This window comes from Oreochromis aureus, linkage group 1 (assembly GCF_013358895.1).
Source record: "Oreochromis aureus strain Israel breed Guangdong linkage group 1, ZZ_aureus, whole genome shotgun sequence".
NCBI classification, from domain to species: Eukaryota; Metazoa; Chordata; class Actinopteri; order Cichliformes; family Cichlidae; genus Oreochromis; species Oreochromis aureus.
In genome coordinates, this window is record NC_052942.1 from 8,790,572 (window position 1) to 8,815,758 (window position 25,187).

The 25,187-nt window shown below is 40.3% G+C and overlaps 1 protein-coding gene across 1 annotated transcript in view; it reads left to right on the forward strand.

Moving 5' to 3' along the window:
- The window catches only part of prmt3 (protein arginine methyltransferase 3), a 65,570-nt gene extending 40,813 nt beyond the window's left edge, over positions 1-24,757 (forward strand). The window contains exons 12-16 of the mRNA XM_031740976.2: positions 1,245-1,432; positions 5,165-5,251; positions 13,461-13,511; positions 14,177-14,264; positions 24,531-24,757. Of these exons, the coding sequence (XP_031596836.1) occupies positions 1,245-1,432; positions 5,165-5,251; positions 13,461-13,511; positions 14,177-14,264; positions 24,531-24,640 (524 nt within the window). The 3' untranslated portion in view covers positions 24,641-24,757. The remainder of the gene's footprint in view (positions 1-1,244; positions 1,433-5,164; positions 5,252-13,460; positions 13,512-14,176; positions 14,265-24,530) is intronic.
- Positions 24,758-25,187: the final 430 nt, after the last annotated feature.

Genomic DNA, 25,187 nt, shown 5'->3' on the forward strand with positions numbered 1-25,187 from the left:
CAGTCACCTTTAGTTGGAAGATGCTGACTTGTCTACAAACACTTGTTAACTACTAGCCGAGCAGGAGTAAAACTTGGAAGTAGTGCATTTGAGACCAGAAATGGATAACATCCCCCTTCAAAGTAAAATTTGCATGTATTACTGTGGCCAACAACTTTTAGAGTTTTTACTTTGAAGGTAGACGGTCTCCATTTCTGGTTGTTATTGCACTTTTCATACTTTCACTACTGGTCAAAGAGTAGTTTAGGAGTGCTTGCAGACAAGTCTTCATCATCCACAAAAACTCTGAGCAACCACAGCAATCTGCTTGCAACCAAAAGTATTTGCAAGGAGGTTTTCAGTCCAGCACTGTGTTGCTCTTTGTGAATGCCATCATTCCAGCAACCACTCACCAACTGGTTGTGGGAATACTCACAAAGTGGCAGGCATGATAACAATCTGGGGAATTTCCATTTGTTTGCTCTCTTATACCAAATGTTATAAATTTCGCTGACTCCACCCACAACTATAAGTGCAAGTGGTCAATTCAGCTGCACCTCATAGGGTACACAGCACCATCCCTTACCAAAGTAAAGGAGATGAAGTTTTCCTAAGTGATGCACCACCCATCACAGGAAGATCCTCACACATTGCTGTTGTGTTTTCTATTTTAAAGTATTACATCGTGGTATGTTGTATATTTTGAATGAACCCATAAAGAACTTGCACTATTACAATATTCATAGTTCAGTATTTATGAGATTGTGCCTTCTGTAAAGCAGTATGTAAGATGAGTAAACAAAGATCAATAGCTACATTAAAAAAAAATCAAAGCGAGAAAGAATATTTTATTTGAACTCTATTTGTCGTAGTTCTGTCCTCATTTTTAGTATTGCTCTATTGCGTGCCTTTATCATCATCCTTAAGCAATATTACATCAGTCACAGAGACTGAAAGCTGTGATATAGGCAAGATTTAAAATATCCATGAAAAAGCTCAAAGTGGGCAGAAAGAGAAAGTATGCATGTACAGAAGGATGAGCAACTGTTGTCAATCTTTACAAGGTCAAGAAAGGATTTGAAGGAATATTCATGTTATGGAAAAGAGATATAACCAGTGTGTGCTTTGTTTTGTTTTTTGACTATTTGACTTTAGCCCAAATTTGGCAGTTTCTCTGCTGGATGTGAGTGTCGAGGCTTACTGATCAAACAGTGGTGATGCTGCTTTACTAATTTTTTTCATTTGTTTGTTTCGCTTCCTCACAGTGTACCCAGACCTTTGTAACATCAGCCTGGCAGCTGTGGGTGATGTACAGAAGCATCAAGACCGCATTGCATTCTGGGATGACGTATATGGCTTTAACATGGCATGCATGAAGAAGGCTGTGGTGCCAGAGGCTGTGGTGGAAGTGTTGAAAGCAGACACACTCATCTCTGAACCTACAGTCATACAGGTAAACATTCAACCTTCTGTGTAGCTCCTTTGCAAATCCAGTGGCAAGGCTGATATTTAAAAGTAAAAGTAATGTCCTTTACCAAATAAAATGACAATAAAACCTGAATGGTTGGCTTGTCTCTGTATTTATTTGGGGTTGTTTTTGGCTGGACACACAGTAAATAATTAAATGTGACTTGTCAACCAAAATAACTACTAGAAACTTTTTGTCTCTTTAAGTTAAATTCTAATTTTTTTTTCTTTATCTGACCTGCCTGACTTCGCACAGATATTTTTGATCAAGCTTACAACTTGGACGTTTTTATTGTTCTGCCTTATTTGTGTTGCAGTGATCAGAGATCAGATATTCAATTTTGTCTTCGTTTGATGACACTAACAAGTAAAACTGTTCTGCAGCAATACACCTGTACACACAGATGGGAGAAATAGAGTTTTCAGGGCTCAGGCAGTTAAAACATCGACAGAGAACGAGAGCTGCAGTTAGCCGTATAGAGATATAGGGCCTTATGGTTGTGTGTGTGTGTGTGTGTGTGTGTGTGTGTGTGTGTGTGTGTGTGTGGTGATGCTGTAGAGCTGGGTGATTGATCTGTTTAATCCTTGTTTAAGTTCTTCTTAAGGAAACTTCATTACTCTCAGCACCCTGAGGACAGAGTAGGTTTTAGCTGTGCTGGTGGGAGAGTGGTATACAGAGAATATGCAGATAAAGACACAAGAAGTCTCATATCTAAGAACACCTTTTGTGGATATGTCTCAGAAGGAATGCTCTTTTCTCTTTTCTCTAATACCTTTTATATGTGGATTTTTTTTTGCCAGTTGGCCTGTTTGCTAAGTACCGTGTCCTCCACCCATCTCAGAATGTGATGAATGAGGGTAGAACTTGACGTAATGGAATTTGAAACCTCTAATCGATAGTTTCTCCCCTCCAGTGACAAATAGACAGCCCCTCTGCCCAAATTACAAGGACTCTCATCTATTGCCTCCCTTTGATACGATCCAATAACATTCCATTAAAGCTGGCTGCTATTCCGTAAAATTGAGAGCCCTTTCATGGAAATATATATTCCAGCTAAGCAGATGAGTTTTTTTTTTCTCTCAGTGAGAAGAGATATCAATGTTCAATCTGAGTAATGTTTAATTTGCTCCCTTTTTATATGACTTTAAACCTGCCTTATGTTATGCAGTTGTTTCCAATCATAAATAGCTTAGGAAGTCATTTTGCTCCTTTGTACTCCAAATTGTTTCTTAAGAAAAGCGCAATATTTGCTACATACAGTAGGGGAAATCATTATTTGATTCCCTGCTAAATTTGTAAGTTTGCTCATTTACAAAGAAATTAACAGTCTCTCTAATTTTTATGATAGTTTAATTTTAATAGAGAGAGAGAAAAAAATGTCAACAAAAAGCAAACAACAAAAACAAACAAACAAATCAAAAAACACATTACATGAAAGTTACTACCCAGCCAGAATTCTGGCTTCCACAGATTGGCTGTGTGCCCAAAGGTTACAATCAATCACTTAACTACAGATACTACAGATCGCAACTCGTATGCTTAAAGCACTGTCCACAGAATCAGTTTCTTCCATGCCAACATCTCCACCACCATTGCCAAAACCACAGAGTTGTCAAAGCGCCTGGGACAAGGTTGTAGAGCTACACCGTGCTGGAATGGGCTACAAGACTATCAGCAAGAAGCTTGATGAGACAACTGTTGGTGCAGTCTTTTGGAAATAGAAGAAATATAAACAATTTGAGTCTCCCTGCCTCATGGCGTGAGGATGATCGTGAGAAAGGTGATGGATCAGCTCAGAACTACAGGAGAAGTTTGTTAATGATTTGAAGGCAGTCGAGACCACAGACACCAAGAACACCATCAGTAACACACTACACTGTAATGAATTGTAATCTTGCAGCGTCTGCAAGGTCCTTCTGCTCAAGAAGGCACATGCACAGGCCTGTCTCAAGTTTGCCAGTGTATATCTAAATGAGTCATAGAAGGCTTGTGAGACAGTGCTGTGATCACATGAAACCAAAATCAAGCTCTTTGGCATGAACTTGACCCGCTAAGTTTAGAGGGAGAGAAATGTATGACCCAAAGAACACTATCGCTAAAGTCGAGCATGGAGGTGAAAACATTATGTTATGGGGCTGTTTTTCTGCTAAGGGTACAGGATCACTTCACTGCCAATAGATGGGATCATGTCTTGGAAGAGAACCTTCTTTCCACAGCCTAAACAGTGCAGATTGGTCTTCCTGTGTGACAATGACCCAAAACATACTGCCAAGGCAACAAAGGAGTGGTTAAAGAAGAAGCACATTCAGGCCATGGAATGGCCTAGCCAGTCTCCAGACCTCAGTCCTGTAGAAAATCTGGAGAAGAAACTGAAACTTCAAGTTGCCAAGTGGCAGTCAAGATATTCTACCTCTCTCATTTCTTTTTGAGAGAGCAAACTTATAAATTCAGCAGAAGACCAAATAATTGTTTTCCCCACTATAGCAGTACAACTGTATTCATCCACTACCAGTAAGATTCTATCCAAAATCACTCTATATTTAAATCTATATTTTGCTTTTTAGTCTGATCTCATTTTAGTATCTGAGTGATGAATGTAAAAACAATATCCTCTATGTTTGAGTCCTCACAATCGCCAAAATGAACAAAGAAAAGTGTTCTTGGTATGTACTCAATTTTCTGCTTTTGGCTCTCAGCTTCCACTTACTGTTTTAAAGCTGTAGTAAGTAAAATGTCACAGCCCTAATTAGTCACCATAACTGTTATAAAGTAACATGATTCATTTAACTGATCTGGGTGCTCAGTGGGAGAATGTATCTAATTAGAGTTGCTATATAAATAATGACAGATGATTGTCAGAATGCTGTAGAGGAAAGTCATTTTTCCCACCCTTGACAGCATAATAGACAGGTGCAGGATATGATTTAGGAATCATTTCCTCTTTTGTGACAATTGTAGGGGACAGTACCCTTTAAAGGGCCCTTTAACTGGGCTGCAGTCAGCTATTTATCTCCAGTAGGGAGACATTTTTTGTTTTTTTGGCCAGCTCGAGTTAGTCCAAATATGATTACTTTCCAGCTTTGTTGTAAGCATATATTTGCATGAGATTCCTAACAGAAATGCAATTTATTTAAAAAATCATCATTTATAGTGAGTGAAATCATAGCTTTTTACCTTAAAAAACCCCCACAAAAAACCCCACAGTGATGGCAGGAAAATATGCCAGTTTTCAATTTGTCAGTGCTTGGCCAGGCAGTACCTGAACAAGGCACTGATGTTAACATGTTCGTATTGACTTCTAAAACACAACATAGATTAACATAAACATCCTGTTCAGCACATTTAGTTTTCTCAGTAAACCATTCTGTGTACAGGTATGTTATTTCCAACGTGTCAGCATTGGTTCTCTCAGACATAGTGACAATAGAGAACTACTGGGGAGATTTTGTAAGATAGCCACACTATTATAAGAAATCTCTACTCGCCCAAACTTGGTGAAGAGCTTTGATTTGACCAACTCTAAGCTGTTATGAACAAACAAACTCTGCCACAGACTCTTTGTAAAATTCAAAAGCAAAGTATACCAACAAGTTTTTTCTGTTACTCTTTGAATTACTTCACAGTTCATTGTCATTATTATTATTAATCAGTTTTTATTTAAGTTAAATGCAGTGTATTTTATTTTGATTGTGTGTGTGTTTTGCCTTTTCCCTACAGACAATTGACTGTAACAGAGTGTGTCTGTCTGAGCTGGAGTTTTCATCAGATTTCCACTTGAAGATAACAAACACCACAGACTGCACGGTAAGTCAGATATATACGTACTGGCTTTTGTTCATTTGTAGTCTGTCCACGTGCTACACAAAAAGAAACAACATTGTACATCCATAACCATTTATCAGAAATACTGCGTGAAAGGAACATGGTGGTACAAACAGAAGAGATATCTGTCAGCACGTGCTGATATATTATGTCTCTGTATTGTCTCTCAGTTGGATGTTGAATAGAGTTTCAGCTTGAATTGGAGACACCAGGCTAATGTGACTTTGTATTGCATGCCATACAACATAGTCAGTGTACACGGCCTGCTTTGCTTTGCATGTCATACATAATTAATTACTTCATCACCCACAAATACTTTGTGGGTTAACAACGTGTAAGCACATATTAAAAGAAAGGATTTCAAAGCTAATCCAGCCTTGTTAACTGGCAATATTCAAACCACATTCATGCATGTCCTTCCAAAAGTTTGCTCAACCGGTTAACTTATTTACTTTTAGCACTCGAGCACATGTTGAATGACGAGAACAACTGTAGTCCTGTGTGAGGCATTATCTGACTCCTAGTTGAACCTGTGAGTAGGTCAGCTTGACCAAAAACCTGAGTACAAATTGAAGTGCGTGGCACCAAAGCATGAAGAATGCTTTATGAGTCTATTTGGACTGGCTCTGACAGCCACCATCAGCCCCTCCAGCCATGCCACCCAATTCCATGAACTTCCTACAGCGTCAGAGACTCATTTCTCTCTGCAACACCAATAATAACCACCCAGCTAAAGAAGAGCCTCGCTACTGTGGGCTCTGAGAGAAGTGATTTGTCCATACCAAAGCCTATTGTGTTGAAGCAGCTTTGTGCAGTGCTGCTGTGTTACCGCACTGGTGTATGGGTTTAATGGATAATCAATAGGTGGTTATTATCTGGCTTGTGCTCCCTGGGTAAGGCTGGTGGATTTAATGGGATTTGTAAACATCCTTTCATTTTTCCTGTCTTCTCTGCTCTGTAATTGAAAACATCCCGTTTCTATTTCTGGATTGTAAGTCCAGTCATGTTAGAGGTAACAGATGATAGGATCATACATTACGGAAGTGGTTTTTCAGTTTATTGTTATTTTTTGGCAATACTTTGTCCTGCTTTCTTCCTGTTGTTTCACATTTCTTATTATTCTCAGTTGCTGTGATGTATGTAAGAGGACAGGTACTGTATGTGTGTGTACGTCTGATGTGTACAATTTATCGTTCAGTCATGCTCGTTTTATGTAGGGTTGTTTTGGGTTTTTTTTTAAATTTATAATGGAAGTACTCTATGAAGTGTCACTTGTGTAAATTGTAAATACCTGCCTCTGGTATCCAGCCTGCTTGTCTCAGGATTTACAGACGGACTGTTGCCCTGTGGGAGTAGCATGTTGTTACCATAAAGACACTGACCTGTAGTCAGTATTGGCCACAGCTCCTCAGTAGTAGTTAAGATTGGGGTGTGTGAAGGGTAAACTGCTCCTGGACCAGTGCTCAGGGATTGGTGAGAGAGAGCTGCTGCTGCTTCTCTTGTCCTGTGATGGAGCGCCTGCTTTTGTTCTCCTGTCGACAGTCCATTCATCAGCTCAGCCTGCCTAACCTTGCATTAAATGAACAGCACAACCCCTGCGTCTGCACTGTTCGCGCACAAGACAAATCCTCTCACTCTTGCTGGGTTTTTTTCCAGTCCCTTTTTCCTTTCCTCCCTCTTGAATTCCACACACTTTGCACCCTGTTTACATGCAAATGTTGAAATCTACCTGCTGCATACAAACTGTATGTGCTGAAACTTTCATTAAAACTCTGACTGGTCTGGCATCTGTATCTTTTTTTTTGGCTTAACCCTCTAAAGCATTGCTATCATCATGATCCATTTACCTAAACTGTAGAGTGAGTAGCAAAATATCTCACCCCCTCTCCTAAGGCTGGAAATGATTAATGCTGATGGCATAGCAGGAGAGAATAAGTTTCTGTCTGTAATTAATTGTAACACTGCTGTCTCGGTGCTGCTGACGTAGCTACTGTAGCGCTACGGAGAAAAAAAAGTGAGCAATCCATCTCTTAACTGCTTTCCATCAAATTTGAATCGGGTGTGTAAGGGGGGGGGGTGGCCTTCTGGACTGACAGGACAGGTACTCTTCAACGTCAAGGACAATTTTCAGGACATTAAGAAGAGAATTCTTCAAGGAAAAATCCACTCTAACTCTTAACAATGCAGCACTATGCAGCATTTTCAGTTAAGCTATCACTTGATTGTCAGAAAAAAACTGCCTTGGCAGGTTATTTCCACTTACAAATCATCATCAGCATACTGATTTATGCAAATGTCCTAGAAGTTACAGAGGAAGTGTTCTGAGTTTAAACTTAAAATTCTGCATGTCTGTCTATGGAAGGGTAATACACGCAGCACTTTTATTGGCTAGATTATATTTGATTGAGGCAAAAAATTTGCTTAGAATGTGTTTTCCCTTCAAATAGCATTGTCTAACATCGATACAGTTTACTGTTACTACTGTTACTACTATTACTATTATATGTGATGACAAAGTTGTATAAAGCTTTTTCTGGGCTCCCTCAAGTTAGGTCAAAGGAAACTGATATCCACGAGGTCCTTAACACTAGGCCTAGATGGGATGCCAATGACCTGATAAATGCTAATTGGTTAATCAGTGATTAGATGAATAGTGGTTGTAACATTCAGCACTGACAGCATATAATGGCACCATTTCCGGTATTTAAAGAGGGCATTTGCTGATCAATGCAACACCAATCTACTAAATTTGGCAAACCTGTTAAAAACAAGACTGTGACCTGTATAAGATTAGTCAGTAAATACAGGATGTAATCAATTAAAAGATAATTAGATGAATTGAACAGATAATTAAAAGAGCCTTTGGCCTGATTGATTACGGGATGCTCCCTCACACTGTTTTGGAAAAGTTTGGGAAAGAAAGACCTTGGAAAGACTGGCATCTGCTAGAGCAGCCATTCCCAAAGTCAAGAGTGCTGTGGCCCCTCCAAGATATACTTAATTTCAAACTGAATTTCTCTTATTACTTGTTACTGTGTCCCACACTTTGCGACAAACAAATTAACAGTGACCAACACCCAAAGGTAAAGGCTTTAAAGTGACAAAGCTGGAGTTTGTCTTCAAGGCGTGTGACTATGCTTTTTTAACATCCCCTCCACTCGTGCATTTGTCGAGCTCTCCAGAGCAAAGCTCAGTAGTGGAGCAAACAGTCCGTTTTGCACAGCTTGCCTCTCGACCTTCTCTAACTGTTACTGTAGAGCATCACGAATGAGGAACACCACCTGCAGGTGTGCTGACTCCACCTGAGCCTCATGGCTGCAGTTGAATGGCGAGGCTGAGAGGAGAAACGGAGGGGGAAGGGGGGAGGAATTCACACCATCTTGCTCGTGAGGTGGTCGTGCTTGAAGCCTTCACGCCTGGATAAACCCCATCAAAAGCGCATTAGCCCTCTATTCTCCCGCCCCCTCTCTCCATCCACCTCGCCGCCCCTTCCTTTCCGTCCTTATAACCCCCCCTCTCTTTTCATACATCCCCCTCCCCACCATCGTATAATAGTATCTGGACGGGCCACGCGGCTCGCTGACACATAGCCAGGCGAATGAGGAGCGATGATGAATTGCTCCCTGTTGGTGTTATCCATGATGATAATTATTAATTTTCCCCCCGTTCTTCCCGGAGAATGGGGGCCGGAGAGCTGCAGTCTTGCAGAGCCTCCTCCGTGGGCCGCCAAGAATCCCACTGTCATCACTTATCACAGACAGAGCCGGGGCCCAAGGCTAAACGCTGATGAAAATGAAAAGCGCTCATTCTGATTTGTCCTGTTTTTGGTGTGTGGGTGTGTGTATGTGGCTCTGTGCTTCCTCTCCTCTGTCTTGTGTTTTTATCCCTTTTTGCCTTTGTCCCCTATATGGTAGGATACATAGGCTTTTATCTGATTTCATAAGATGTCTGGTATGACACAAAAATGATTTTTTTTGTTAAGCCACCAATAGGGCTGGGCCATATCATACCTTTCACGGTAATACCGGTATAATGCTGGGGAACGATAAGAAAATGAAATATCGTGATAGAATACGGGTAAAACGCGCATGCGCAGTGCCTTTGTTTTCATACGCACATGGCAAAAAAAGCATGGCGCTGACGGAGAATGAGAAGGGCGAAAGGGGATCGTTAAATGAAACAGATGAACCAGAATTGGTTTGTAAAAATGCTGCAACTTCTGTGGTGTGGAACTGGTTTAGCTTTCGTCCGTCAGATACACAACAAAGCACTATTTTTGGTAGAGCATGCTAGCGGGCCGTCGTTATTATCGTGTTTTTTGGAAAATACGGCACACTTAAAATCAATCAATTTTTCTTAAAATCGACAGTGCCCCTTATAATCCCGTGTGCCTTATGTATGAATTCTGGTTGTGTTTACTGACCTCGAAACGATTTTATGTGGTACACGGCGCTCGAAAATCTGTCAAATGTTTTAGTACAACTTTGCTAAGCTACGAACCCGCACCACTTGATGGATTGTCGGAGCATTACGGCTATCGTATGCAGGCGCCTCGCGGAGTGATACGTACTGTGCTTCAACATAATATTACCATATTGTGTGTGTATAACCTCTTTTTAAGTTTTGTGGATATTATACATGGTTATGCTGAGGATATGTCGGCCAGTTTCCACTGGAAATGCCTTTTGGTTAAACTGTCCGCAAGGAATTTGCACTGTTAAATTTTTATATAACTTTAATGCATATAAAAAACAGCTGCTTGTTTAAGTGAAAATACATTGATGGGGTTTTTTTGGACTAATAAAGTTGTGGAGTTGTAAAGTATTTTGTCTAGTGTCAATTATATCGTCAGTTATATCGTTATCGCAAATTTTCAAATGTATATCGTGATAAATATTTTTGGTCATATCGCCCTGCTCTAGCCACCAAGCAGGACAGCTTTTTTCCAGCAAACACCTACTATTTGCTACCTGCTTAGTAGATGAAGCAGTCCATCTACTGGTAAAAAAAAATTGTAACATTTAACATAGAGATCACTGTTTAGCATTGGCGGCAGTCTTATATTGGCCGATATTAGCTATTTGCTGATTGCCAGTACTGGTACCTGTCGATAAATGTAAAGTAAAAAAGCAAAGATGTGGGAGAAACGCCGTTCAATCATGAGTGGTGATGGTGTATAGTTTGTGCACCAGAGCTTACTCTTTAGTGTCCCTGATCACCACACACATGTTTGGAATCCGAGCAAAGTCAGGAAGTGTGTGAACAAGTTATCAGTGACAGCATTGTCACATTGTAAGCTCATAAAACTGACATAAATGCTGAAACCAATACGTTTACCAAAATATCGGCATTAGTATTGGTCTTAAAAATGCTATATGCATTGCTGTAATTTAGTATCCTTCCCAGTTTTTGGAGAAACTGAGGAATAAAGAGAAAGATTACCACGCTTAAATTCATCAGGTGGACAGAAACAAGACTCAAAATAAATATGGGAGTACACAGGCAAATATTTGCTCTCTGGTTAGCTATAACAACTCTGACATGATGCCTGTTGTCTATTTAAATAGTAAAATAATTTCCATTTCAGGGAATTAACCTTTTTTTTCCATGCGAAAATAAACAAACTTCTTTTTACTGCTTTCAATAGCCATCTGAAGTTGAACTTTCAAGCTTTACTAAGTCATTTCGGGCCCCCTGATAAGTTCTTCTCTTCCTCTTTAATTAAAAAAGTGTTAACATGTACAAATCAGGTGAGAGTCATCCAGACCTAATTTGATCTTCTTCTGTTTTATTTATGAGGCTGTTACATCCTGTTTTTTCACTTGCGATTTAATGGGGCTCTGAGCTGCTAAGCTGTTTGTGTATTTGCAAGTTTCTCTGGCCTAAATTTTAATTGCCCGTCTCGCTGCATGTGTGAAAGTTGCACAACGCAAGAAGTGACAATCAATCTCGCTTATGAGGCGTTGTCATCGACGAGGCGTGATGAGGATGATCTCTGCCTCTCTGGCTGAGAGAGGTGAATCCGCTCTGCCTGACGAGTAATTACAGCTAATTTCCTAATTACCTGAGCAGCGAGCTTCTCTGTAGCATTCATTAAAAGCCATAATTGCATTGGGTTGACATGCTCTTTTATCCACTTTGGGTTCTTTTCTCACGGTTTAGCTGCAAGCTAGTTGTGCTGCCCCTGCTTGTCTCAGTCGATAAAGGTTGATTGAAGCCTCGGTGCGTGGAGTTTATTGAACGCAGCTTCTGACAGCAGCATGATTATCAGGGTTGCGTATGTGTATCTTTGAGTGTGCTGCAAATACTTTTAGTATTGCAAAAAAATCTTAAATTGCTTGTAGAGTTTTACAGAAGCTGTGAACAGATGGTACTGTATTTTATGTCTTGAAAGAAGAAGCAGCTTTCCCTCTGGCAATTAAAGGTTTCCCCATCCTCCATTCCCCATCTTCCATTACCTTGCAGTTTTTTTCTCCCTACCTTTTGTCTGTTTTCCTACCTTTACAGCTTCCTTTCCTCTCTTCTGTATACTATTTTCCTCTCTTGCATTGATTCTGCTCTTCTTTGTCTCAGAGAGCCGGCCTCCAAGTTGTCAGCTGCATCAGGATTAAAAGCTATTAGTTCTGCATCATTGCCACTACAAGTGCGCTCCTGAGATTGATAGAGTGGCTTTGTTCCTCCAGTGGGGGCAGATATGAGAGGAAAACAAACCGGGGGGGGGAGGTTACGCCTCATATTTGACAATGGTCACCTAAAGCCAGTGGACTTTCCCTCAGTTTGTTTTTCAGTCAAATGTGTTTATGTTGCTGCAGAGCATGTTTTGGAGCAAAAACCACACTTCCTTGCTGGCTTTTAGTGAATTTACACAACTGTAAGACATGTTAAAAGCTTTACACCGGGCAAATCTGTGGTGCTTGGTATGCATCAAGGTCTCTCAATGTAATGATTGGACCAGAGATTTTTCAGATGTCTGATTTCCCTTTTCCTTGTGGGAATTGTTGATTTAAATTCAAATGTATGGAGTAAAGCGTTATTCGTTTTCCTTAACCTTTCCTTTTCTTTTTTTTTTCCTGACTTTTGAGATTATTTTTTTACATTATTGCAACACTGCCACCAAAATAGCCACCTTTGCTAATTTCATATAACAAGCTATCTAAGGTATATATTTTTGTTACTGTCAGCAAATTTCGCCCAGTTTTGCCTCATACGGTAATTTGTTTCTTTTGTCCAGTGACAAGTCTCAAGCGAGGTGAGAGGGAGCACGCGGGGACATGTTGTTGACTCAGCCTAAATGAGAAAGCAAGTTGTTTTTGAGAAGAAGTGGGGCTGAAGAAAATAGAATGCAGTTCTCATACAACTCATTTTGATATCTACTGTATGTAAGCTGGCATTGACACTGTGGCTCTACAGACCACACACTAGGGATGTGCGATACTGCACACTGGCCCTGTAAATAGAGGGCCAGTACTGCCGATACCAATACCAGTGGAGAGCAGTGTGTCGTGATTCATGAGATGAATCATGTTCAGTTTTCAAATTCTGATCATATTTTAATGACCACCAAGTTTGGAGACCTGGAATGTAAATATCCCTCTGCCTATGTCTCTGTCAATATCTGTGCTTTAAATGTTCTATAGGCTAGAAATAAAATAGAAAGTCAACACAAAAAGGTTCAGACATTTTTCATTGTGCATGTTTAAGGTTTATTTTATTTTATTTTTTAAATTAATGCAATTTAGTTGGCTTCATACTAAACTTTGTGGCAGTATTGATCAAAGCGTAGATCCTATCATGCTAGTATTGATCCAATACCAATACCAGCCTTGATATCGATACTATTGATACTGTTGATATTTGTATCGATCTGCCCACCTCTCACACGTAAGAATAACAGGACAAAGCTGAATTGCGCTTTCTCCTTTAAGGAGAACTTTAAACACAAAGGTAAGGGTGCATATTGAAACAGCAAGTTTTTTTTCTTTCTCACAGTTTGTTTTTACTGTCTTGTTCTTGAACACAGTCCTTATCATGTGGCTCATATTGCTCATCAATATCCCGAGACATGGTCTGCCTCCAGCCTCGTGCGCACTCGCTCTCTCAGCTCTGCGTGTCACAGTTGCAGTGTAGTCAAACAAATCCAGGGGTTTATTGTACTGTCACATTCTAACACACCCCTCATATTTCATTGCAGGCAATTGTGGGCTACTTTGACATTTTCTTCGACAAAGGCTGCAACAACAAGGTAAGCAGCGGCCGAGCCATTTAACGGAAACTCAATTATGTTCACGCTTTAGCGTGTTCCTCCTCCCTGAGGTATTCGCTGGCAATCGACGGGCGTCCTAGCCGACTGCTGATACAAGCACTTACCCAGCAAAGCCGGCCAGTCGGAACAGGCGATGCCAAGCTGTGTGAACAGCACAGACACGCCTTCTGATTGCACTTCCTCTTTTACTTGAAACTCAAGTTGCATTCTATTGATAATCCACTAAATGACAATCTCACTGTTTTTAAATCTTGGATATTGTAAAATGGGTTTATTTGTTTGCTTCATGAATTTCAGTAAGATTCTGTTTATTGTACATACTTGGCTATAAATGATTCAGAGACCAAGACCTGTAAGAGTGGGTCAGCTTTAACAGAAACTCACCTCACCTTTTCTTTCTGCTTTCTGTGGCATATTTGACAGGAATCGAAAAAGCATGGTTTCCTCTTTTGGAATAGTTTCACATTAATACTAATTTCTTTCACAAAAATCTGGCTCTATAAATACATTTGAAGTCCTTAAGCATTCAAATGTTTTGTTTTTTGAACAAAAATACAAAATGACAATGTGATCCTCCTTTATAGAAACTCAGTACTGACTTTAGGATGCTTTGCTAATGTTTTTTTCCCTCTCCACATTACTAGGTGATGTTCTCCACTGGTCCTCAGGTCACAAAGACACACTGGAAACAGACCGTGTTCCTGTTGGAGAAACCTGTGTCTGTCCAAGCCGGTGAGTCAACAGGAAACACTCTACGAGTGCAACATTTAGTGATACCATCTACTCAGTTCAGTTTAGTTTTATTTACTCTTATTTACATATTTTATAGGCAGGTTTGCATTTAATATTCAGGTGTGGTAATTCTCATGATATCACTTCACTCTTCTGGACCCTTCGGGGTGCGTCATAGCGTGTTGCAGTCAGTAATCTGTCTGTGGTGGAGATGTAGTGAGGCTGGTTGACACCCATTATCCGTCAAACACAGTGACAGCGAGGGATCAAAACAAATCGCATTCAGCCATCAGAGGCACCATGTAAAACTTCATCTGATAGCCAGCTGCAGGCCTCTGAATCATGATATGTTATAAGGGAGGTGTTTTTTAACTGGCCAGTCAGATATCTGTGGAATCGCTGTATCAGCACATTAAAAGACAGTTAACTGATAGAGCTTGAAGTGAGTCGTATTTGTATGATTGTTTATGGAAAAGACTTTCTTTAAGCCCAATCTCCACCAAACTGAACTGAACATCTTGTCCTGTGTCTTGTGTTCGCTAACAACATCACACAGTGATTCATCTAATAGCTATATTAATTTAAAAATATTACAGATTTCAGTTCATTGTGAGGACACTGATGCTAAAGCACATTTTTAGAAGACATTTTGTTTTATGATGTTATGTGTGTCCATTAGAATCACAAGCAGATGCCCAAGGCAGGGTACTCAGAGCCATTTATGCTATCATGTCAAGGCCCCTTGTGGTGTGGCTCTCACACTTTACAAAATGCCATCAGTTACTAAACCCTCATATAAGCACACAAGCGTGGCACAAGCATGTCAGTGTGTCTGTCGTTGTGAGGACATTTATTTCACCATGTATTTTATCATTTTCACTGAAACATTCCCAAGTTTAACGATCACAAGGAAGCATACAACTCTTACCCTAACCTAATTCTAACTATATCCCTAAAATGAAATCTTAAGCCTCAACTAGGTTTAAAAGGTGTTTCAAAAATTGAGGCCTGGCTAAACCTAAAATTTCATCCCTCAGATAAATCATACACACTCTTTTTTTCAGTCACTCACTCATGTTGCTTGGATGAGCAGTTCTCGAGAAAGCTGCAGTTTATGATCACTTACACGCAAGCAGCAAGCTTGTCCTTATAGCTGGCTCTCCAGTGCCTGGCAGTAAAGGCATTCTTCCACAGTTTAACACACAGGGGTTTTGGTGTTAAGAAAAAAAAAGGAAAAACAAAGTCAGATCACCTTATTAAAAAGTTTTTCATCTCAGAAATGGTTGAAGACTTTTCACGTTTTCCTTTTCAGACACGGTGCTGATTCTCAAACTCAATCAGCCAGTTCTTTTCTCTTTATTGTAAAAGAAACTATTTTTTGCTGCTAGTGTTGGATTCAGAAATGGTGTTCCCGTCACAGTAAATCAGTTTATATACAGTGGTGTGAAAAAGTATTTGCCCCCTTCCTAATTTCCTGGTTTTTTTGTATGTTTGTCACACTAAAATGTTTCAGATTGTCAAACAAATTTGAATGCTAGACAAAGATTACACAAGTAAACACAAAATGCAGTTTCTAAATGAAGGTGTGTTATAATATAAACTAAGTGTAATGTATCACATCTTGGGACAGCTGAGTTTAATTTCTCTAGCCACACCCAGACCTGATTACTGCCACACCTGGCCTCACTTGCCACACCTGTTCTCAATCAAGAAATCGCTTAAGGAGGATCTGCCTGACAAAGTGAAGTAGACCAAAAGATCCTCAAAAGCCCGACAACATACCAAGGAAATTCAGGAACAAATGAACAACAAAATAATTGAGATATCTTAGCTTGAAAAAAGTTATAAAGCCATTTCTAAAGCTGTGGAACTCCAGCCTACCACATTGAGAGCCATTATCCACAAATGGCGAAAAAATTGAACTTTACCGGGGTGGCTGACCAGTCAAAATTAACCCAAGAGCACAGTAACAATTCATCCAAGAGGTCATAAAATATCGCAGAAAAACATCCAGAGAACTGCAGGCCTCACTTGCCTCAGTTAAGGTCAGTGTTCATGTCTCTACCATAAGAAAGAGACTGGGCAAAAGTAGCCTGCATGGCAGAGTACCAAGACAAAAACCACTGCTGAGCAAAAGGAACGTAATGGCTTGTCTCAGTTTTGCCAGAAAACATATTCATGATCCCCAAGACTTTTGGGAAAATACTCTGTCGACTGACAGAGACAAAGATGTAATTTTTTGGAAGGTGTGTGTCCCATTACATCTGACATAAAAGTATAACAGCATTCCAGAAAAGGAACATCATACCAACAGAAAATATGGTGGTCATATAATGGTTTGGAGCTGTTTTGCTGCCTCAGGATGTTGAAGACTTGCTGTGGTAAATGGAACCGTGAATTTTGTTGTCTACCAAAACATCCTTAAAGGAAATGTCTGGTCATCTGTTCGTGACCTCAAGGAGATTTGAGTTCTGCAAGAGGAAAATGATCCAAAACACACCAGCAAGTCCACCTCTGACTAGGCCACTCCAAAGTTTTAATTTGTTTTTCTTAAACCATCAAAGTCCTGACCTAAATCCGATTGAGATGCTGTGGCACGACCTTAAAAAGGTGGTTCATGCTCGAATTACAACAATTCTGCAAACATGAGTGGGCCAAAATTCCTCCACAGCCATGTAAAAGATTCATTGCCAGTTATTGCAAATGCTTGATTGCAGTTGTTGCTGTGAAGGTTGGCCCAAACAGTTATTAGGTTTATGGGGAAATCGCCTTTTCACACAGGGCCATGTAGGTTTGGATTTTTTTCCATTTAATAATAAACACCTTCATTTGGAAAAAACATTTTGTGTTTACTTGTGTTATCTTTGTCTAGTATTTAAATTTGTTTGACAATATGAAACATTTAGATGTGAAAAAAAAAGAGAGGGAAATCAGGAGGGGGGTAAACACTTTTTCACACCACTGTAATACATAATGTCTGGATGATTTCACATTCATTACTGCTGTAAACTCTTTCTCTCTGTGTTATCATAATGGGAATCGTGGATATGTCTGCTGAAGTCGGAATGGATGAGCTTTGAGACTGGCTGTCCACTCAGTGGCCAGATATCAGACTTAGTCTGCTGTAATAAATGACCTGTGTGGGGACAGAGCCGCTTGATGTCCAGCTGCTCGTAGCCATGCTCAGCCTGCGAGGCCAGCACCCAGGGTGATAAGAACGTCAAAACTTCTGATGCTGCTCAGACGCTATCACGGGCTTTGCATTATCCTAGGGAAGATAAATGCATCAGAGAGAGCAGAGAATAGTATGCTAAAACAGAACAGAACTGGGAAGCTGCATAGTGATACCAAGGAGCATTATGCACCAGATTTTTTCACATAATAGTGCATGACATGGTCATGTGAAAAAGAATAGTGTGAAAAACACAATAAGTACAACCCATGATTTAGTAGTCTGTAGAACCTTTGGCAGTAATAATTTAAAGTTTTACTTTTCTGCTTAATTTTATCAGTCTAATACATTGTTGTGGAGCAATTCTGACCACACTTTTTTTTTTTTTTTACATTCATTGATGTTTGTTGTCATTAATTTATGCACAGCTCTCTTACAGGCCTACTACAGCATTTCAGTTGTGTTACAGTCAGCATTTTGACTGGGCCACCTTGATATTGTTTTTTCCTTTTTCAGCCAGAGATTTGTTGCTATGCTAAGAATCATAGTCCTGTTGCAGCAAGGCTGTAGCTGTCAGACAGATGGCCTCACATTAGACCTAAATATCTTAAACAGGGGGAGTTCATGGTAGGTGCAATCACTCCAAGTTACCCAGATCCTGTGGCTACAAAACAAGCCCAAATCATCATCACCCCTCCTCTACCGTGCTTAACAGTTTGTATGAAATGTTTGTGGTGATATGCTCTGCTCTTTTTTCAGAGAGAAGAGGATAGTCAAAAATTAGGTTTAAGGTCCATCTCAGGTGAAATCTCAGGGCACAAAGTGAAATTCATCAGAACTGTTCATCCAGAGAGTGACCTCAGACTAGCAATATGATCATGAACAGGAGATCATTTAAATCAGTTTCTTTTATAGGCTTAGTTTAGTCCAAGAACTTTTTGGTTATGGCTTTGGAGATTTGCTGACAAATGTGTCAGGTAGTTTTCATAATAATAAAAAAATTAGGCATAATTCTGTTTATTTCAAGATCAAAGATTTAAGGAGCACCAAAACTGTTCTATGGGCTTATGACAAAACAGGGCTTCATTATTATTATTACTATTATTATTATTATTATTATTGTTGTTGTTATTATTATTTGTGTGCATTTTTGTAGATTTCTAGATTTCAGGAAACTAAAGAGCCGATTTCCTTTAAATATGCGCTGTACATTCATGTTTATTATCATGTGTATTAGCCTGTGCACAACCGGTGAACACCAAAAATGTAAAAAACCTCATGTGCCAATGGCCAGTCTGTTCACTGAGCATATTAATGTCAGAAAATCAAACAGTAACATCTACAAGCTGACAGTTATAGTTTTTGCTATTTTGGGTTAAAAAAATTACAATTTAAAACAAAACAGCAGATTTGAATATAAATCTGGAAGACAGCTAACTGGTGGTGTGTCTAGGTATACTCCTCCTCTTTTGCATGTGCTGCCATCAGCTTCTGGCTCTGGTAATCCTTCATAGGATGTTACCTTTCCTGTAGAAACGTCTGAGCTCTGGTTATTTTTGGAGTGTAATGGATATGACTACCTCTAGAGGCCACTAGACCTCAGTTTGTAGACTTAATCTTGTTCATTCCTCCCTCCCCTACACATGTTCTGTCTCACTCTGGTCTTCTTTGACCAGTGCCTATTTTACCTAGTCCTGCATTATCTACAAGGCATAATGTCATGTTGCACCATTAAACAAGGCACAGACACAGATGTGTTTGTAGCCTGAGCTTTTTCAGCCTAGAAGATTCTGGCTGAAATTGGTCAGATTAAGTCCATAAAGATCCATCAGCTTGTGCATGCGTCTCAGGTTTGAACCGAGCAGTGCAAGCAGAAAAAGTTAAATGGAAGAATAAAATGAAGGGAGAAGCAGGTTATTGATGTGCTCGCTCTACCCCAGCACCCTAACGGTCTCCAGCCTCCTCCAGGGGCCGTAAACCAGAAATGGAGTTTTTAACAGCATTCACCGGCTGCCTGCTAGGCTCCCATGGTGTACTTTACAACACCCATATACACACATTCTTCTTTACACACTGAAATGCACAATTGTTCTTGCATAGTTCTGTACTAAACTTCCCCCTGGCTGTAGGAGAAAACTTTCTAAAGTCACCTTGAAGATGATAAAAGTCTCACACACACACACACACACACACACACACACACACACACACGACGGCCTCTCCTCTTGGGTTATGACTGAGAAGCACATTACAGCTCTGATCGGCGGAAGTGAGGGCTGAGCATAAACAGCCAGTGGTTGTGTTTCATATTGGCTCAGGCTGTGGTGATTTATCGTGGCAGGGACAAAATCTTATTTGATGTGTTTGTACGAGGTGCAGCAGTAATTAACTCTAAGGCCGCACTTCTGTGGGAGGCGCTTGCTCAAGAGAGAGTAGGCACGCAGCAGCCTGGAACAAAACATCGCTGCAAATCCTCCCGACTGGCAGCGTAATAAATTAAACAGAAAATCATTTGTCATGCACTGGTGTGTTTGTGTAGCTCTAGTATTGAAGAGGAGGGTCCGTTTTTCACAGTTTTACCTGCTTAATGTTCACTGGAGAAAGGTCACATTTTCTTCTTTGCCTTTTTTATTCGGTGCAAGAAAGTACCTTGAGTTGAAGCAGTGCCCTGGTTACGTGCTCAGAGCTTGTCAGAGCAGCTAAAACATGGGCGTGCGTCATCATCCAGGCTTTCATTGGTCAGTCAGATGGTCTTTATTCTTGCCCCCATTTTCATGACTCACCTCCTGTGTCCTGAGTGGAACTGTAGCTCTTCCAAATATCCTCACCCCTCCCTCCCTGCCTCACCTCTCCAGGCACAGTTTAAACACCTCTTTACCTCCTCAACCCTCGCCCTCTAACTTGTTTGAACTCTGAGGGTCCTTGAGCTGTCGAGCAGCAGCAGCCGAGCTAAGCTTAAAGTTCTTCAGGGTTGTAATTCAACACATGGACCAGTTGTGTGTGCAGACCGGTGCTCGGGATATACAATCCATCATCTCTGCACCTCTGCCTCTTCGCTGTGCGCTGAACGAGACCTGAGAAGCAGAAAAGGATTAAATGAAGGCAGATTGGAGCAAGAGGGAGTATGCCAGAGAGTTGTGAGTGAAATGTAGCTATGAGCATCACAGCAGTGTCAGGTGAAGTCAGCTGCTGTGGTTTGCCCTTTTGTATAAAAAGATACATCAGGATGACAGAAGGATCCCCAGAAGCTTTAAGAGTGAACTTTGTGCTTGAAATGAACTATTTTTAGCTCTGTTGTGTTGCTAAATTAACTGCGACTTTCTCTTCTCTCCTTGTATTCCCTTTCTTCTCACTTTTAGAGAAAATTTTTTAGAGGGAGATGGTGGTACTAGTTCTACAGGATACTACAGGAGTGCTAAGTGAAATGTGAATGACAACAGTTTAAATGAATCACATATAACTCTGGTGTAATTTCATGGAGAAACGCTGCACTGGGCTGACATGGGCTCTTTCTGTGGGCCTGGTTGTGCTTAATGATACTGGCACGGTGATGTACGACATCGCAGTGAAAGCCCGGCACCATTCCCCGACTCATTTCCACACATGGTTAACTCTTTCTCCGAGGTTCTGAACGGCCAGTTTACTGAAAGCACGAGGCCCTCTTCCACTGGGAGTTTGCACTGACTGATTACAGCAGAGCTGCTTGCATACACCGTGACTGAAAAGACACTCTGTCATGGGTTGTTTGTATGCTGCAATACACAGGTGACATTAGACAGACAGCTTAGAGAGCAAGAGTCTTTGGTCACAAGACATTTTTATTTTCCTTTCAGTGCTGTTTTAACAAAAGGTTACCAAAGGTCAAGCAATTATTTCTTTGGCCTTTGTCAACCTCTTACCAAGTGAAGTTTGACTGCAGCCTCCCAAAACCACCACACTCCATCACAAGACTACCAGTAAGGCAAAACCCAGTCTTCTAGAAACTTATGGCTTATGTATATTGAGTTCCTAAAAAACAAGGATAAGGAAAGATAGTTTGTTTGATAGCTATCATTGACTGATTTCTAATGGTTTTCTTTTTCAGCTTTAGATCGTGGAAATTGTCTCATTTTATAAGTCAAATGCACAGAGACCAGACTTCAGCCTTTGTAGAGACACAGGAAAAGACAAACTAGGCATGTGTGTCAGTGACCTTTTCCTTCACAGTTGGGTTGTTTTGCTTCTATATTGTTGACCATTGACCAAGTTTATTAAGTTGGGGGTGGAGTAGGGGGCAGAATGGTGTCTTTCAGTTTATTACTATGGGATGTATCTTGTTTTCAGGTTTGCAACATTTCTGTGTATTGTCTTCTGTAACAATCTTTTGGTAAAGTTTTATTAGTTATAAAAAACAAACTGGATGATTGGCATGAAGAAAGAACATTACAAAAGTTATTAACCAGTGTAGTAATTCAATTCAATTTTATTTTATTTTTATACCACCAAATCACAATAACGAATGCCTCAAGGTGCTTGAGATTGTAAGGTAAAGATCCTACAATAATACAAAGAAAACCGAGAAAACCCGAGCAATCATATGTGACCCGCTATGAGCAAGTGCTACAGGCAACGGTGGGAAGGAAAAACTCCCTTTTAACAGGAAAACATCTCTCAGGGAGGGGCAGCCATCTGCTGCGACCGGTTGGGGGTGAGGGAAGGAAGACAGGGCAAAGACGCGCTATGGAAGACAGCCAGAGATTAATAATAAATGATTAACTAACTAGTACAACTTTAATTCCTAAAAAGGTTGCGATGCTGTGTAAACCCTTTTTTTTCTGCCATTCACAAATTAGAAAACAGATCAGTCAACAAAAGACTAGGCAAGCTCCTGGAAAAATACCCGTTGGAACATCTGAAAATTAATTTGGTTATTTGTTGATGATCATTGGGTACTTAAAGGAGCAGCTTTAATAAAACAATTGGTTCTTTGGAAATAATTGTCAAGGTTCAGAAGCATTTCTAAAAACTGCTGGCGATGAATACAATACTGCTGTAGTCACAAATGCATAGAAACATTGTGTGTGATTAATGCTGATACTTTTTTGTTCCTTAACTTAATTCAGTTTGGTTCATTTATTTTCTTCAGCTTATGCTTTTCAGATTCACAGGGCGGCTGGAGCCTAGCTCAGCTACCATAGGGCAAGAGGCGGGGTACACCCTGGAGAGGCCACCAACCTGGCGCAGGGCTAACACAGAGAGACACTCACACCTATGGGCAATTTTAATATATAAAGATATGCTATCAACGCACAGTTAAAAAGAGAGCATTTCCAGTGGTATCAGTGTGCACTATTGAACACGGCATGGGTAACTTTATCATCTGTGAGTGCTGTTGTGTTAATGCTGAATGATATATGCAAGTCTTGGAGCAGCATCACTCCCTTCAAGTGACTGCTTTGCTTATTTTAGTAAGAAAGCGCCAAACCATATTCTCCTCTAAGATTTCTTGTCATGTGTACTTTTGGTTTGGTTACTTGTTTTTAAATACTCGTACTGAAAGTGATTCAGTAATAAGGTTGTAATAAACTAGAAAGTTTCCACCACTGTTCTCCCCCAACATAGGAGTGACCCCACTTTCCACACCCAAATATGGAATATTCTTATGCTCCATTACAATTTGTCACACAGTGGTTTTTGTTTTTGTAAAAGCCCCCACAGAGAAACGCCACGGCTGTTTGCCCTCTCTGTAGTGAAGTGACAGCCCCAGAGCGCAGCGCCAGCAGTAGATTCTGTGACAGCACCGTTGGCATGGAAACGAGTAAGACATGACAGCAGCGATGGCGGACAGTTTGCTGGAGAAAGCTCCACTGTCAGCATTTTCTCTTGTCGTCCTCCTCTAACCTCCAGCTATGTGGAGCGCGCAGCATGCGGAGAGGAGGCGGGCCGAGGATGGAGAGCGTGAGAGGATGCTTGTTTGCCATTTGGGTAAACATTCATTTACCTCCAGCAGTCAAACGTGAAGTTAATCAGAGTGATTATGCGTCATAATCAGCAGCGCCTTCTCACAGCCTCACCGATCACTCGTGCATCGCACTGTAGACGCGTTGCCTCCTTGCTGCCATCTGGAGATCGCGACACATCTGCATTCATACGCGCACGCTCACAGACAATCTTGCTTATTAACATACATTAAACCACATTGCCTTTACACACATCATCATTTCTGTAAGCGACAGTGCGTTCAGCTCATACTGCAAAGGCCTGAGCTCAGCAGCACTGCACTGCTGCAAGGCATCAGGAAGACCTGTTTTTATGAGCAGTTACTCATTTCTGGTTTACTATGGACACACGGATCGATTTCAGTCTAATTGTTTTCTGTCTTTTGATTTATTCATTTATTTATTTATTTTTTTATCATTGTATAATATATCCAGTTTTATTTCCCTGAACTTTCTATAAGGTGAATAAAAAACAAAATCCACAGACATCTGTTTAAACACCCTGTTTGGAAAAGTAGTGCACTTGAGCATATGACATATGACATATGTAGCTATAAAGTATACATCACTTTATAGCAAAAATGAAAAGCTCAAAAAAAGTGGTTTTGGTGTTTCTTTGTTGTATGCTAACACTATAGAATGTAGAAAATACTGAAACGCTGTCCTTCTTTTACAAAAAATGCTCTTTTTTTCTCTCAGTTTTGGTTCAGTGCTTTGGGGCTTCCTGCCTTTGTTAGTAATCCTACCTGACTAGAATATATTAAGACAAACCTGATGGTAAAAATCTTCTCGTTCCTTTAAACTCTGAGTTTCATTTGCAGATTTTTACGTGTTTTTTGGCTGTAACTGTTTATATTTGATTTCCTTTAATTCATATTACTTCAAAACTGATGATTTACTGTAATGTGTCTTATCAGCAGCCTTTATAATTTGAGCAAAGTTCTACTTCTTGTGGAAGGTTATCCATCAGGGGTAGATTTCAGCTCCCAGATGAGTTAATGATGACACACCCCTTCAAAGAGAAAGAGGGAGAGACCCTCCAGTTAAATGTAATGTGACTTCAGTATAAAAAGGTGTTCTGTACTCATATTTCGCTGTCTTTGATATTTTCTTTAGGGGAAGAGCTTCAGGGAAAGATCACTGTGCGCAAAAACAAGAAGGATCCACGCTCGCTGTGGGTTACCTTTGAACTCCGAGACAGGAAGCAGACTTACAGCCTCCAATAAGGACAGCCATCACATGGTCCTTGCCACGAGTAGTTGGAAAGAATTAATACCTTAAGCGCTTTAAATGTTGGTATTGTTCTTGGCTTTTGAAATAAAACATACTGTAGTATGAGATTCCCTCCTTGTCGGTGTCTTTTTGTGCACATTCATTGTAACTACACAAAAATGCACATTCAGCGTGACTATGTGTTTATTTTTACACATACAGCCAAATGCATGCTGTTGAAATAGTAACTGCAAATGGTTAACAAAGGATCAAGGCTTCTTTTCCCTTTGTGCACTTTATTGTTTTATTCATTTAATTTTACCTTGATAAAATTGGCATTTTCCCATTAGAGTGAAAAATGTTCCTTTTCCACCTTTAAATTCCCACTTTTTTTTCTTTTTTTTTTTTTTTGCAGTTATAGCTTCAAGTCTGTCATACTGAAACAGGAGCCATCATACCAGCCACAGGTTCTGTGGACATTTAGCGCAGGTTTTTCTGGGTTAGGTTTTATGCCTGAATTTACTCTTCTCTCAGTTAGGATGAGTGTCACTGTCCCTGCTG